Source organism: Callithrix jacchus, chromosome 16 (assembly GCF_049354715.1).
Source record: "Callithrix jacchus isolate 240 chromosome 16, calJac240_pri, whole genome shotgun sequence".
NCBI lineage: Eukaryota > Metazoa > Chordata > Mammalia > Primates > Cebidae > Callithrix > Callithrix jacchus.
In genome coordinates, this window is record NC_133517.1 from 27,533,939 (window position 1) to 27,549,862 (window position 15,924).

At 44.6% G+C, this 15,924-nt stretch overlaps 1 protein-coding gene and 1 long non-coding RNA gene across 2 annotated transcripts in view; one reads left to right on the plus strand and one right to left on the minus strand.

Moving 5' to 3' along the window:
- Positions 1-567: 567 nt before the first annotated feature.
- Positions 568-3,303, minus strand: MSC (musculin). The gene is made up of 2 exons (XM_002758988.8): positions 2,524-3,303; positions 568-1,699 (listed from the first exon to the last, which is right to left on the minus strand). Exons 1-2 carry the CDS (start codon positions 3,055-3,057, stop codon positions 1,613-1,615), a joined length of 621 nt encoding a protein of 206 aa, XP_002759034.3. The 5' UTR covers positions 3,058-3,303; the 3' UTR covers positions 568-1,612.
- The window catches only part of LOC118148369 (uncharacterized), a 115,671-nt gene continuing 102,739 nt past the window's right edge, over positions 2,993-15,924 (plus strand). The window contains exon 1 of the long non-coding RNA XR_004735167.3: positions 2,993-4,459. This is a non-coding gene — a long non-coding RNA (uncharacterized LOC118148369). The remainder of the gene's footprint in view (positions 4,460-15,924) is intronic.

Consider the following 15,924-nt stretch of genomic DNA (forward strand, 5'->3'; position numbering starts at 1 on the left):
TACAAAAATTGCAGTGCAAATGGAAGAAAATAACACGGAAAATGGGTGTACGTTTAAAACACTATATAGACATTTGAAAAAAGAAAAGCACTGTTGAAATACGAATTAGCTTCTTAGATTAGGGTTTTATTCTGCCAGTTACACTGGAGACCTGGGGGTGGGCCCCAGGGATTTTTTTGTAACTACTGGTAATTGTAAGGTTTGGAGTGTGCTTTAGGCTGAAGTAGCTGCTGTGTGTGTGTGCGCGTTTAAGAGAGACGTGCACCTGTGTTAGCTTGAAGAGTGTATGCCCTTCAGGACAGCCGGGTCCTCAAGACCCTTAAGACTTTTATTAGGCCTCCAGTTATGGCCTTCCAGGAAGCCTGGCATGGAGAAGCAGCAGAATCATAGAGATTAATAAAGAATGACGTTCGGAAATGCAGTGATTCAAAAGTGATCGCCACCATTCCACCCGCCAGGACCCACCGCTCTGTACAGAGGAGACCAGCACCTTAAAAGTTAACTTCTACAGCCAAACCCTCTCAGTAAAGGGTAACAAAGACCACATCCTGACGGCTCCAAAGGGCACACAGTTTTCACAGCGCGTTTTATTAATCATAAAAAAATAAATTTATTTACATATGTTATTTCCTGTGGTAGTGCAGCCTTGGGGCAGAGGCGCTTTCCCTATCGCAGGATCACTTGCTAGGGGCCCGCGGCCCACGCTGACCGCTCCTCGGTGAGGGAAGAAACTGCGCGGCTGGACGCGTGTTGGGGATGAGGCGCCCGAGCTTGGAGTGGGGAGGCCTGTGAGGAGAGTCTGGAATCGGAGCTGGGGATTCTGTAGGAGCAGGAGGAGGGCCGAGAGGGAGCCCCGAAAGAGGCCCCAGCCAGGCTGGATCGGCGGGGCTTGGGGAGGCTCCAGCTTAGAAGTAAAGAGGGTAGACAGTCGCCTGATTAGAAAAAGCCGGGAGCTTGGGAAGGCGACGGGAATGAAGAGGCCACCTGAAGCGCGCCGGGCAAAACCCGCCTGCGGTGGTCTGGGAAGTGTGTCTTCACCTCACCCCACTCGCAACGGGCCTCCTCCAGCCCGTTAGGAGGGCGCGGTGCTGGGATGGGAACCTGGCCCAGAAAGGTCACTCGCCCTTCTTTGCCACTTAAAACCTCTTCCGGCCGACGCGAATCTCAGGTCTAGACTTCAGTCTCTAGAGCAGATGTAGAGCGCATTCTAACCGTTCCCTAAACATTGTGTCACCGCGCACGGCCCGGGCCGTGTGGAACCATCCCGCACGTGTGCGATGAATCTGGCTCCGCTGAGAACGGACCCCTGGGCTGTCAGGCGCGGACGGGGGCGGCAGCCAAGGGTTCGTCTACAGAGCCAGGGCCGAGCTCTCCACACAAAAGGAGGCTCTTTCTGGAGAGGCAAAGAGTGGTCGCCCAGATCCGTGGCAGCTGTAGCCATGGGGCTGTGCAGTGACAGCCACTCCGGGTTCACAGTTCCAGGGAAAGGGGAAGGGCCAAGGAGAATCCAACGGAAACAACTTCTTCCCATCTCACGCGCTCTCTCAACTCTCCGTGGCCCCTAAACACTCGCATTTAACGAATAATCCCATCAAGTGAGTTCCAGTCCGATTTAAGCGGTGGTTCCACATAGTCTGTTGGCTGCGGAAACTTCTTTGGTGTCAGAGTCCGGTCGTCCCGAGACCACGAATGGCCATGTCTGTAAAATCAAAAAGAACATCTGATGTTAGAGAGAAACGATTGTCTCAAAACGAAACCGCTCTCCTGTCTTCTATCTGAACTAGGATTTTCATTTTACTGGATGTTGATAATCCGAGACATGCCGTATTTGTTTACGCTTCCTCCTGGACCTTGCCCGTAGATAATTTGGTGAAACTAATATGACTTTGAGATTCTATCATTTCTATCATTTAGTTCCCTTCCCCTAACACACACACACACACACACACACAAACATGCACACACACTGTCATCCACTCCAATCTCCAAGCAGGAACTGGGCTTGGAGAGGATTTTTCCCAAGCCGGGAGAGCTGGCAGATCAGAGAGGGACTTTCCAGACAAATCCCATGTGGGGAAACTTTACTATATTGCAGAGGCCATTTTTCTAAAATTGCAAAGGCTCTTTTATAGAGCTCGGTTTTCCCTCCTTAAGAAAGGGCCTGCGGATTCAAATCTGCCAGACCCTTAGCTGGATAAAGCTGGGCAAAGGAGATTTGCCATCAGTCTGCAACCGAGTGGTAGCCTGAGTTGGACCCAAGATTTACCGTGGAAGTAGGATATTAGCCAATGGCTGTCACTGGGGTATAGTGTTCAGAACGATGCAAACACAAACGGATGGTTGATTCTTCTCCAGGGAAATGGCTGGCCACTCCCTTGATTCGGGAGAAAATAAACTGGCCTTCTCGTTTCCTGTCCCAGAACCTCCACCCCTTTCGAATTTTTCCCTGCGGGCTGACTACGCCCAGCTCCCAGGGCGGCCTGGGTATCTCCTCGCCCGGGTCCTAGCGCGCCGCGTCCCTACCAGGTTCACTGGGTGCACGTAGCCGTTCTCATAGCGGTCCTCCTGCAACAGCTGCCGCAGGTGAGCGATGTAACTGGAAGCCAGCCGGAGCGTGTCCAACTTGGAGAGCTTGGTGTCGGGGGGCACCCACGGCAGGCTGGTCTTGAGCCTGGAGAAGGCTTTGCTCAGGACGCGCATCCGGGCGCGCTCGCGGGCGTTGGCAGCGTTCCGTTGCGACTGCTTGCACTCTGCGGCTGAGCCCTTGGCCGGGAGAGGCTTCTTGCCACCGCCGCCTGCGCCTCCACCTGCGCCGCCGCCCCCAGCCACACGGGGCCGCTTCCTCTTGCAGCCTCCCGCACCGCCGGCTGCGCCCAGAGCGCAGCGCTCCTCCTCGCCGTCGGGGTCCTCCTCCTCAGCGGATGAGTTGTCACTGGGCGAGGCGTAGCTGCGCTCTACGCTGCGGAGGGGCGGCCTCTTGGAGGCGGGGACCGGGTACTCCCGCTGCAGCCCCCGAAGCTCCATGTCCTCCGAATCACTAACGGAGCCAGTGGACATCGTGTTGTCCCCCTCGCCCACACGCGTCCGCTTTCCTCCGCCCTGGCCAGTGTCGCTGTCTCCGCCTTCGCCTCCTTAGCGAAGGCGGAGGCCAGGGAGCGCTCAGAGGAAGACTAAAGACCCAGGCCGGGAAGCGCGGGGTGCGGAAGCGAGGTGGGCGGTGAGAGCTAGCGCGCCCAGCAGCTGACCCCGGGGAGCGTGGACAAGAAGTTGGCGCCCAAGTTCAGATTCCGCTCGCACCGCGGTGAGCTGCGCCTTTTGACAAGACTATTTATCTGTACTCCTTGGAACAAACCACTCCGGGCAAAGAGGAGGGGGTTGGAAAAAGGGGCAAGAGGTGGGGCAGAGGCGTGGAAGGGGTGGGGACCGCTTTTCTGCGTGCAGAGGAGCGGTTGGTGGAGGCGGGGGAAGAGGACGTCTCTGCGGAGCGGAGATTTGGGCTTTGAAGCCCGAAGGACCTTCAGCAAGTCTGTGCGGGATAAGTGAGCTTTTGGGAGTGACGAGGCAGAGCTTCTTCCTACCCACCCTGTTTCCATCCCCAGCTAATCTTAGCAGTGGGGAAGATTACCAGACACCTAGAGATGACAGTTTCCCGACCTCTGTTTACCTGCCAGTCTTTCCAGTAGAGCTCAGCTTTCAAGTTCATCACTCGTGATGTATGATTGTCCACCCAAGCCTTGCTGGATAACAGAAAAAGCAAACAACATCCAACAATGCACAGGTTACCTCTCATTTTCCTCCTCTGCCTTTTCCTATAATATACTTTCATGATTCACAAAAATGGTTACAATGGTTCGTTGGATTTTCAAATAACATCTGTAACTTAATGATATTATCTCCACCTTGCAGAACTTGAAGCCGAGCCGCGTAGATAGACGTTAGGTAACAGACCCACCACGCTCACTAGGCTAAGTAGAAAAAAGGTTCAAAATCTACATTTCGAAATCCTGGCCTGTGGAAATCCTGGTCTAGTCTCCTGCCTCTGGGGCACACATCTTTAGATGTCGTTTTCCACGCTCTCGAGAGTTCCTGGCATGACTTTGTGATGCGTGCGATGGAGAATCCAGCCCTAACGCTTTGCATTATAATGTAGGGAATCCATTGCTATTGTATTTAACAGATTGTGTTTTGAAGGGCAAGATCCTGGAAGCAGAATGCTAAGTTAGCACAATTGTCCATTCAAAGTAAAAACGACAAAGCAGCACCCTGAATGATCATGTCTCATTGCAACCCAGTCTAAAACATCCAGCTCTTCCACCCAAGAAAACACAACAAAATTGCAGTCTCATTATTTTCTAACTCGAAGGTCATCACAGTTCCTGGTCAGGGGATGAGTACTTCTGTGGACGCGGGCCCCAGTGGCCAGAGACTGAGTGTCTGCTGGGTGCCCCTCACTGTGCTTGTAAGTAGCCCACTGAGTAATACAACCCGTATGAGTTTGGCATATGGTTATCCCATTTTATGATGATGCAACTGAGCCTTCACACTGGCTTAGGTATTCGCTTATTCTTTTCCTGAAAGCCCCCAGGCTCCCAAGCTGAGCAAGGTGCAAGGGGACAGATGTGCAGTCAGTCCAGGACAGAGCTGGCAGAGATAGCTGGGCCAGCCGGGCTCCCACCAGTTCCTACAGCAGAACAAATGCGCCCTGCTCAATGCCTGAAGTGCCGCAACAGGTGGCTGGCAGAGGCTGACTTCATCCCTCAGGCATCATTCTACCTTTGTCTCCCAGGCCATGCCACCCTTACTGGGGGGATGTTTCACATAACCCCTCCCGCTCACCCGAATTTGCAAAGATTTTCACCCAGTACAGGTAAAAGTTGTCTTTTGGTTGGGGGCATGGGTGGGCTTGTTCTGGGACAAGTTAAGTAAAAAGATCATTTGCTCTTAGCTCTCTCTGGGCTGGAGAAATGCAGGGAATATTTGACAGAGTTGGAAATATTTCCCCGAGCATTTGAACTTGAACTTGACTCTAGGATTGCCTTGCTAGGTGAAGGAGAGGAGAGCGACAAGGAGGGGCAAAGAGATGGAATGGGGAGAGCCAGGTTGGCTTTCTGCAAGGACTATTGATGACCTGAAACTATCAGTATAAATATATAGTCTCACACATTAGGGGCAGGCAAATAGGGTTCTAAAATCTGAATTGTTTATACAGGTGCAGAACAAAGTCTTTCTTTAGAAAAGATTAATGGTGAGGAAAGCGCTAGATTTCTCTAAACAGTCACAAAAACTGTACGCAGCCTCAATGCTAAGGGTGTCATGGCCAGTTTCTTTATTTCTTGAAGAAACAGTCTGACCCCACCAATTCAGGCTTATTTTTCATAGCACTTGCCTCCCCCTCCCTATCTTCTTTCTCTCTCTTTTCCCTTCCTTTCTTTCTCTTCTACTCTATCCCCTCACCCTCCCTTTCCTTTCTGGAAACCCCTCTGTTCGCTTTCAAGGAAGTCAGCTATTTTATTTTGTCTTCATCTTTCATTTTCATTTAACCTCCATGTCTTTCGTTTTTGTGATATGAAGTTATATTTTCACTCATAACTCTTTTTTCAAGTTGCAGACTTGTAATGAAGGTTAGGAAATGCATCTTATATATACTTCTTATTAGCTTATAACTGCAGTTTGCTTTAACATGTTTGTAATATCTGACGTTTTGTCACCTCGTTACTTTCAAAGGGCTTTTACTTTTCCTCCTTCTTGGATGATTATAACCTCTCGAGCTGAACATTGTAAGTGTAACTATCTCCATTAAAAGCCCAGTTTGTCATGCTTTTGACAAGTTACATACTGCAAATGAATAATACAGTCTTTATTTTAATATTATAAAGCACACTGTAATCAATTCTGATTTGCTTACGCTTTACAAGCTCTTAGATTTGAAACAGGTTTAGACTGTTTACGGTGTACTTCAATGGCCTTGAAATTCTTTAGTGACGTTTTAAAAATATGCAATGGGGGTGAACAGGGCTTAAGTTGCATTATAAAATAAAATATTTAGTATTTCCTTTAATATTACCTTTAACATTTCTTCTTCCTGGCTTCCCTGCTTGCTGGATATTTGACTTTTGGAATTTGTGTTTTTTGAACCCCAGTTTCCTAATCTATAAAATGGATTACCTCTTTGAGAGGAAGAGAAAGTATATGAGCATTGGCTAGGTCAGAGCCTAGTACATGATAAGTAAATGCTGGTTAGTATTATGAATTGCCTTGCTTAATATTACACAGCTAGTGAAAGTCAGGGCAATGGCCTGGCCCAAGTTTTGGACTCCAGGGCCTATTCTGGGTTTCAGTTAGTACTAGGATATTTCATTTGCTTTGACTGCAGGCTGCCAGACTCTTAAAGACATGGTCTCATCTCATACATTTTTCACAGGTCTCATGAGGGACCTCACTGAGGCAAAAATGAATGGGACCTCATTAGAAATTTTCTTCCCCCACCATAAAATTCTCTCACCATAAAATTGCAGTGCTTCTCCGAGCCTTCCTTTCCCTACTGGCATAAAGGATTAAGCCAGAAATCCTGCTGGTGGCCTGGTGTAGATGAAAGGAGCATGCCCAGGTGCAATACAGATCAGTGACTAACAGATTGAAACATTTAACAATGCAGGCTTGGCAGGGCGTGGTGGCTCACACCTATAATCCCGGCACTTTGGGAGGCCAAGGCAGGCGGATCACCTGAGGTCGGGAGTTTAAGACCAGCCTGACCAATGTGGAGAAAACCCGTCTCTACTAAAAAAATACAAAAGTAAGCCTGGCGCATTGTCGCGTGCCTGTGGTCCCAGCTGCTCGGGATGCTCAGGCAGGAGAATCGCTTGAATCCAGGACGTGGTGGTTGCAGTGAGCCAGGGTCGCACCATTGCACTCCAGCCTGGGCAGAGATGGCGAAACTCCGTCTCAAAAAAATAAAAAGAAAAATAAAAAAGAAAGAAAAAGGAAAAGGAAAAAAGATAAACAATGCAGGCTCGGTTTGTTTTTTAAAAAGGGAGCAATGAGGTGGGGTGATAATTACAGACCATACAAAAATGGCCGTTGATTGCCACTTCCTTCCTCCAACATTGTATTAAGTAATGAGTGAGAAACTCTAGAGTTGGGCAGGTCACATTCTTCGGACCTAGGAAGAGCAAGGGCTTCCTCTGTCCTCTGTGAAAGCCATGTCAAAACCATGTAATGAGCAGGTACTTAAGAAACAGTTTATTGCGGCACTGTTCACAATAGCAAAGACTTGGAACCAACCCAAATGCCCATCACTGATAGACTGACTAAAGAAAATGTGGCACATATATACCATGGAGTACTATGCAGCCACAAAAAAGTTGAGTTAATGTCCTTTGCAGGGTCGTGGATAAAGCTAGAAACCATCATTCTCAGCAAATTGATATAAGCACAGAAAACCAAATACCACATGTTCTCACTCATAAGTGGGTGTTGAACAATGAGAACACATGGACACAGGGAAGGGAACATCACACACCAGGGCCTGTTGGGGGTAGGGGGCTAGGGGAGGGATAACGGGGTAGGAGGATAAGGAAGGGATAGTATTAGAAGTACCTATTGTAGATGACGGTGATGGATGCAGCAAACCACCATAGCACATGTATACCTATGTAACAAACCTGCACATATACCTCAGAACTTAATAATAATAAAAAGAAACAGTTGTGGGACCAACCTACAGCATTCTGTTGCCTGGAGCAATTGCTGTACCTTTGGGCAATTGTGTTTTGTTTTCCTTTTGATCTAGGAAAACAAATAATCCAGATCAGCACTGGTCAATATGGAAGCCATTAGCCACATTCAGCTATTGAGCACTTGAAATGTGGTTATTCATGTACTTTAGTGTAAAATGCATACCCAGTATTAAAAACTTAATATGAATCAAAGAATATAAAAGATCTCATCAATATTTTAAAATATAAATTATATGTCAAGCAGTGACAACATTTTGGATCTATTAGTTTAAACGAAATATATGACAAATTCATCTCACCATTTAAAATTATTATAATGTGGTCACTAAAATATAGAATTAGATATGCAGGTCCCATTATGTTTCTATTAGACAACTCAGGGATTAATGTCACAGATTAACTATACCCTTCTGTATTGAGCTTCTACTGTTGGCTGTGGCAAGATGTTGGTGAGAACCACTCCCACACACTGGGAGGGCACATTCTTGTGGAAACAAGCTTCTCTGTATCATCCAGCCTGCATCTTACCATGTGTACTCAATGTCCTATCTATAACACACCCCACTGGACACACACATGCTGAGAAAATGATGGCTCCTGCTCAGTGGTGTGTTAGTCACATGGTATGCCAGTCTTGGTGTGTGTTGGCCACGTGGGGTGCCAGTCAGGTGGGGGCAGGTCACATGTAAGACCCAGGGTTAGGTCTGTATAACCCAAGGCCTGGGATCTTCTTCCCTTGTCTGCACAAAGCCTTGGGCTCTGCTCCAGATTCAGGGCAGCCTCTGTCCTGGTGTTGCACAGGATGCCCCCACTCTTCAGAACAGGACAGAAAAAAAACTCCCTTCACCCCGGGCACACCAGCCATCAGGTTGGGAGTCTATGGAAACAGCCAAAGCCTACACGGGGAGTCCTTTGTCATCCACAACAGATCCAGGCCTCTGCTGCTGGTTTATTTATCCAAGGATTGCAGCAAGATTTTTTACCCTTCCCTCCTAATGTCATGAGGCCTTAGCGTGTAGAAGCCAGTGTTGGTTGGTTTGTGGAAGCTGAAGGTGGAAAAGCCAGGCTTAACAAATTAACAAGGAAAAATGGGGTGGGGGAGGGGAAAAGGGAAAGCCATAAGACTCAGCAGAGACCTGATTTTTTTCTGTCTTCCAGGAGAAAAGAAAAAAGTCTTCCGTTAATTGTCTTGACAACTAAAACTGCAGGCGTCCTCTGCAGGAAATTTTTTTCTTTTTTAACATTATTTCTAGATTTTAGGGAGCAGATGCTGAGTCTTAACTGTCCTGAGAACCCCAAGTTCCAACTGGAATGCCGCATGTTTCCTGTAAATGACTTTGAATACTCAGTTAGCCTAGTATAGAAGCCCAGCTTTCAGAAAAAAGACACTCTAGTGAAGTCTTCTGTAGGAGGCCTGTTTACAGAATCCACGGCCCTCCAAGATGTTGGAAAATCCTGAAAGATGTTGGAGGATACTAAGATAGTCCTAGTCTGGGTTAGGAGTGTGGCTCAGAGGTCTGAAAATAATCTGATTTTTAAAACCCCCTGGAGGAAGTTTTTCATTCTTAGGCAGAAGCTAAGAAAGGTCTGTCTCAGGGTATTTTCTCCTTTTAAGTACTTTTGATTTTATTGGCAATACTAGGAAGTGTGAAAATACTCTGTTATCAAAACAGCCCTTGAAACTGTAGCAAATAGCTCTGGTGTTCAGTGTGTGGTCCCAAGCCTATCTTGGTTTAATTTCGGAGTTAACCCGGGAGACAAATATCATCCTGCCATGTGGCATGTACTGTAAAGAGCCCCTTTTGCTGTGGACATCAGGAGATCTCTGCATTTTTCAGCTGCCCGAGAGGCTTCGGGCCACATGCTCACACTCCTGTAGCTTGTTTCTCTGTGTATAGTCCATGGAAGTTGCCAGAGTTACATGAGATTGCCTGCATTCAGGCTCCTGTGGAAACTGTGGAGGATTGTAGCAGGTCAGTTATTACATTATTATCCCCATTCTTCTCCCCTAGGAGCTCATGTTTTTCCTGTCCCACTCCCAATAGCAGGTCTTGCTCAAAGTGCTCTCATGTTAGGAGTCCCCCAACCCCCAGCCCATGGCTCATCCGCTATAGAACACCAGCTAAATGCCTTCTGGCGCCAGAAGGAAGTTCTCATGTAATAGATACTTCCTGGTGTCACAGAACAAGGATTCTGTACTCTTTGTCAACCAGTTCCTTAACCAACTCATCTATAAAAGAAGGGCCTAGCTTATTTACATATGACCATTGTTTCCCTAGTCCCAAGCCCCTCTGACCTCCAGTTCTAAAGTGAGCTCTAATGGATGATTAAAACAGGAAGATATTTTAGGAAATATTCCCACTTTCTCTTATGTTTTTCTCCCTTTGGCTCATTTGTGGTGCTCTGCCCAATTAGCAGAAACAAGTAAACAAAAATAACCAAGCTACATTCCTCTTTAAGTTTCAGTCTTAAAGGGGAACTCCTTGAGGATATTGGAAACAGAACTGCTTAATGTATTCTCATGCCTTGTTTCATTACTCCGTCCGTATTTCTTCTTACATTGCCACCTTTAAGCAACTTACTTTAGGAAAGAGACGAACAAAATTAAAATAAATAAGAGGAAAACCGAAAAGATTAAATGGTAAACTTAATGAAGGCAGGGGCTGTGTCTTGTTCATAGGGGTACTCCTAGTGTCTAGCAGCTCATGAAAGGCACTACCTAAGTACCTGATGGGCCAGGCACAGTGGGTCATGCCTATAATCCCAGCACTTTGAGATGCCAAAGCGGAATTGCTTACGACCAGGAGTTAAGACCAGACTGGGCAACATAGTGAGGCCCCATCTCTACAAAAAATTTTTAAAAATTAGCCAGCTATGGGAGCACTACCTGTAGCCTCAGCTACTGGAGAGACTGAGGTCTGAGGATTGCTTGAGCCTGGGAGGTCGAGACTGCAGTGAGCCCTGATTGTAACACTGTACGACACCCTGGGTGGCAGGGTGAAACCCTGTCTCAAATTATTTTTTTTTCATTTAAAAATGATTTGTTTTTCATTTAACAAAAGTAAATGAATATTTGATGATTGAAAACTCTCACAAACACATGAACACAAGCCCACCTGCACTCATAATTAACAAGAGACAGGTGCTCAGCCCATCATTTGCCCTTTATTTAACCAGCTCAGTTTATTACTATGTGTTCTACCCACTGTCAGCACTTATAGGGACTCTTTTACATTTCTCATTAACTGAATGGACTTCTAAAAAATATTTCCTCTTATCGAATGGAGCTTATATATCTTTCTACTTACCATACACTGTGCTTGCCACAAGGCCTAGAGGAAGTCTAAATAACAATTATATTCATTATAATCGTTTCTGTAAGATTCTTTTCTCTTTATGAAAATGAAATAGTGCTTTTAATACCATTTGCTACCCTTTTCTCCTAATTGAAAAAATTCAGAATCTTTGTAAAATTTCAGGGATCACAGACTTACAAAGCGTAGATTAAGGAGAGCTAAGGGCCAAGTGTGGAGCCCTTCAAAGTGCATACATTTAATGGGTAAGCAGAGAAGGGGAATTCAGAGAAAGAAAGGCAGTAATATGAAAGGTGAGAAGAAAACCAAGAGAGTAGTGTTATTGAAAACAAGGGAGTCATTTCAGGAAGTAATGGGTGGGGACTTTCAGTTGAGATGGTCTGGTAAGACCACAGTTTGAAGCATCCCCTGTGCTCCAAATACATAGCAGTGCAAGCTAAAATGTGAAAACAGAAAAACTAAAAAGATGCTGCCATGTCCAAAAGAAAGGAAAATATTTCTGTAGACCAGGGGTGGACCAGAAAGTGAATGTTGAGTAGGGATGAAACTCCTGCCAGGTCCAGGAGTTGAGTTTCTTTGCAGATGGGGAACAAAGTGGTCTCATGTATGGAGAGAGGCTGACCTGGGTAACTGGTGAAATTAGGATGTGGGAACAGGTAAGAAAACAAAGGAGGTAAGCCCAGCCTGGCTGGCTGCATGACTGAGTCAGTTCTGATTATTTTTTTATCTTCATGATGGGTCACGTCTTCCTGCCTCTTTGCATGCCTGGTAAGTCTTGTTTGGATGTCAGACACCATTAATTTTGTCTTTTGGGTGCTGGGAATTTTTTGTCTTCCCCCAAATATTATTGATCTTTGTGTTCAGATATAGTTAAGTTACTTAGAAATAGTGATTTGTTTGGGTCTCTAAGATGTGTGCAAGGAACCAGAGCTGTGTTCCTTCTAGAGCTAATTATCCACCATTACTGAGGCAAAACACTTGTAAGCACTCATCTAATGTCCTGGGAACATAAAATTTTCCAGTCTGGCTAGAACAGATATTATTCCTGGCTCTGTGTGAGTAGCTGGCCATGTTCCCTTTCATCCTTTTTGGTGGTTCTTCCTTCAGCCTCTGGTAGTTTCCTCACATGCTCGTGATGATCGGCTGAATAGTCCAGGGGCACCCTCTGCAGATTCCCCAGGTTCTTTCTCTGTGCACCTCTCTTATCACTGCTACCCTGTCCTGCAAATATTTGCTACTTCGGTCTGCCCAGCCTCTCAGCTCTGTCCTCTCAACTCAGGGAGTGTGTGTGGCTCTCCTGGGTGGCCTTGTCCTGCTCCACAATCTGGAAACTCTGTCATGGCATTGGCTAGGCAATTATAGGGCTTTCCCTGTTTGTTTCCCATATCTCAGGGTTCACTGTCTTTCATTACCTCATGTACAACATTTTAAGAACCATGGTTTCATACATTTTGTCTGTTTTAGGGTTGTTTCAGGTAGAAAGGTAAGTCTTATCCCTGTTAGCCTTAGCCCCAGGTGGAAGTCTTTGGAATGGCACCTTTATAGGAAATGTATTTTATTTTATTTTGGTTTTGTTATTAAGAGTGATACTTGCTTAAGCATGCTTGTATTTTGAGAGGAAGATAGTTGAGAAAAGAGATTAAATACATTAAAAATAGACTGGCATAGTGGCTCATGCCTGTAATCCCAGCAGGCATGAGCCACCATGCCAGTCTATTTTTAATGTATTTAATCTCTTTCTTTTCTCCACTATCATCTTGGGAGGCCAAGGTGGGTGGATCATCTGAGGTCAGGAGTTTGAGACCAGCCTGACCAACATGGAGAAACCCTGTCTCTACTAAAAATACAAAATTAGCTGGGGGTGGTGGCGCGTGCCTGTAATCCCAGCTACTAGGGAGGCTGAAGATGGAGAATCGCTTGATCCCGGGAGACAGAGGTTGCAGTGAGCCAAGATCATGCCGTTGCACTCCAGCCTGGGCAACAAGAGCAAAACTCTGTCTCTTTATATCTATATCTATATCTAATATTAATCTAATATATATATTAAAAATATGGGGATGGGATTAAACATATTAAAATATGGGAAAGATATATTAAAAATATGGGAATAGTGATGGAGCAAATCTCACAGGAAATCAGGGAGATGAGTTAGCCTTGAAGAAGAGGACGTATGTATGTTTTTGCCCAAAGTAAATAATGTAGGATGTCACAGTAGATCAGTAGAGATTTGTAATGGGAAGTTTAAAAAGTTAGTCCCTGATGGTCTCTGTTTTCTCAGTGGAATATAAATTTAAGTAATCTACATAGAAGAGATGGGTAGACATGAGTTATTAGAATCAACAGAAATGGAAAATGTGGGGAATAACCATTCTGGAGAAGATAAACAGGGCCTGAGTAGGGGTAAGGAAATGTATTTCAAAATAGTGTTAAGGGCTCTGACAACGCTGACTGACGAGCACTTATACCCATTAACAAATGTGAAGTTATCTAGCATGGTGATTCAAATGGAGTGGTTTCCAGCTAGAAATAGTTGAATTTTAATAAGTTTACTTGTTTATAGTTTTAATAACAAGAACTTGCAAGAATAAATTATTCATGGGATCATAAAGTTTTGATGAGGTAGAAATGCAATTTAGGAACTTGGAGTTCAGGGGAAATACTCTTGGAGATTTAGATGAAGTTTCTACAGTTGGGGACCCATGGCATGCAGGAGGGAGGCAAAATGAAGCCATACTTTTAACTCTTTGGGGTAGGTGGAGAGGGAGGGGTTTGCAAAGATGTAGTATCACTATACTGCACAAATGTTGGGGGTGCCACTGGCAGAATATAATATGGAGTGATCTCTACATTTCTCAGATCTTTCAACTGTGCCTTGTCTATGTAAAATGGACTTAAGGGCAAAATACATGAATGCATGCCTATACACAGACATATATACAAACTATTCTTCAAAACTTAGGCTATCTGGAGATATTAGCATATTTCTTTCAACATATCCCCCAGTCATTTGGAACACAACAAATTTAGGTTATTTTAAATCAGTAATAAACTTATGATTTGTTTATTTTTGCTATAGGGTACTCATTAACATATAGTGTAACAGGGCAAAATAAACAGAGTATGTCAGATTGCACTCCCATAGCTTTATATTCTCATTTTAAACATTAATATTCCCCATATTTTACAGGTAAGGATATTGAAGTTAAGAAAGATGAAATTCCTTACTGAAGAATACAAAGATAGTTGATGGGTAACTCAGATGTTTAGAATGACAGTCAGTGCTCTTGCTTATATCATGTCCCTTATGGGTAATTTTATGTCTCAATTTGGCTAGGCCATTGTACCCAGATAGTTGTGCAAACGTTATTCTGGATTTTTCTGTGTATTATATTTTTTGTATGGGATATGAATTTAAATCACCAGACTTAGAGTAAAGAAGACTGCCTGTCATAACATTGGTGGGTCTCATCTAATCAGATGATGGCCTTAATAGAAAAAGACTCACCTTTCAGGAAGAAGAGGGAATTTTGCCAGCAGACTGCTTTCAAACTAGACCTGCAGGTCTTCCCTGGTCTCCATCCTCCCAGGCTACCCTCCAAGGTTTAGACTTGCCATCTGAGCCAATTTCTTAAAATAAGTCTCTCTCTCTCTGTCCTCTCTCCCTCTCTCTCTCTCACAAACACACACACACACACACACCCACACACACACACCCCTACCTTATTTATTGTGTTTCTCTAGAGAACCCTTATTAATACAATGCTCTTGGGTTGGACAATGCATATTAAATACTAGAGAATTTAATAAGCAGGCCAAGGTACAATGCCAGACACTCTGTGCTTAAGGCCAGAGTATTTGAAGGGATAGTGAATCTTCTAGTTCTTGATATTTAGTGTTCATTTTAGAAGTTATAGAAAAATGAGTCTGACCAGGGAGGAAAATGTCATGAGTAACTATAAAAGTTACTTGTGGCCGGGCGTGGTGGCTCATGCCTATAATCCCAGCACTTTGGGAGGCCAAGGTGGGTGGATCATGAGGTCAAGAGATCGAGACCATCCTGGTCAACATGGTGAAACCCCGTCTCTACTAAAAAAAAAAAAAAAAATGCAAAAAATTAGCTGGGCACGGTGGCGCATGCCTGTAATCCCAGCTACTCAGGAGGCTGAGGCAGGAGAATTGCCTGAACCCAGGAGGCAGAGGTTGCGGTGAGCCGAGATCGCGCCATTGCACTCCAGCCTGGGTAACAAGAGTGAAACTCCGTCTCAAAAAAAAAAAAGTTACATGTGAGAAAAACACACTGATTTTTAATATTTATGTCTAATATGTAGACTACTTCATTGAAAATGCTGATTTTAATCACATTTTTTGCTTGGATAATCACTGTATCTTTCTTTCAGTTGAAATAGAATTCTCATGCCACAGGGTTCACACTTTACAGATGAGCAGTTGTTTCTAAGTATATTCAAAAATGTTGTGCAACCATCACCATTCTGTAATTCCTAAACATTTGTACCATCCCCAAATGAAAGCTTATAACCATAAGCAGTCACTTCCCATTTCCCCCTCTTCCAGAGCCTCTGGGAACCACTAGTTTTTCTGTATTTGTAGATTCGACTGTTCTGGACATACTACATGTATAAAATCATATTCCATTGAAAAACTTTCTATATAATAAGCGGCAGACCTTTATTGCCTGGTTTCTTTTACTAAGCATAATGTTTTTTAAGTTTCATTTATATTTTAGCTTGTTTTTGTATTTCAGTTTTATGTGACTGAATTATATTTCCATTTATATATATATATATATATATATATATATATATATACCAAATTTTAATTATCTGTTCATCAATTTATGGACATTTGAGGTATTT

Excerpts from the sequence above, each read along its gene's own strand:
- MSC (XM_002758988.8), bottom strand. The coding sequence starts at position 3,057 with ATGTCCACTGGCTCCGTTAGTGATTCGGAGGACATGGAGCTTCGGGGG. Across the intron at positions 1,700-2,523 it reads ACGTGCACCCAGTGAACCTG|ACATGGCCATTCGTGGTCTC; the intron begins GTAGGGACGCGG and ends TTGATTTTACAG.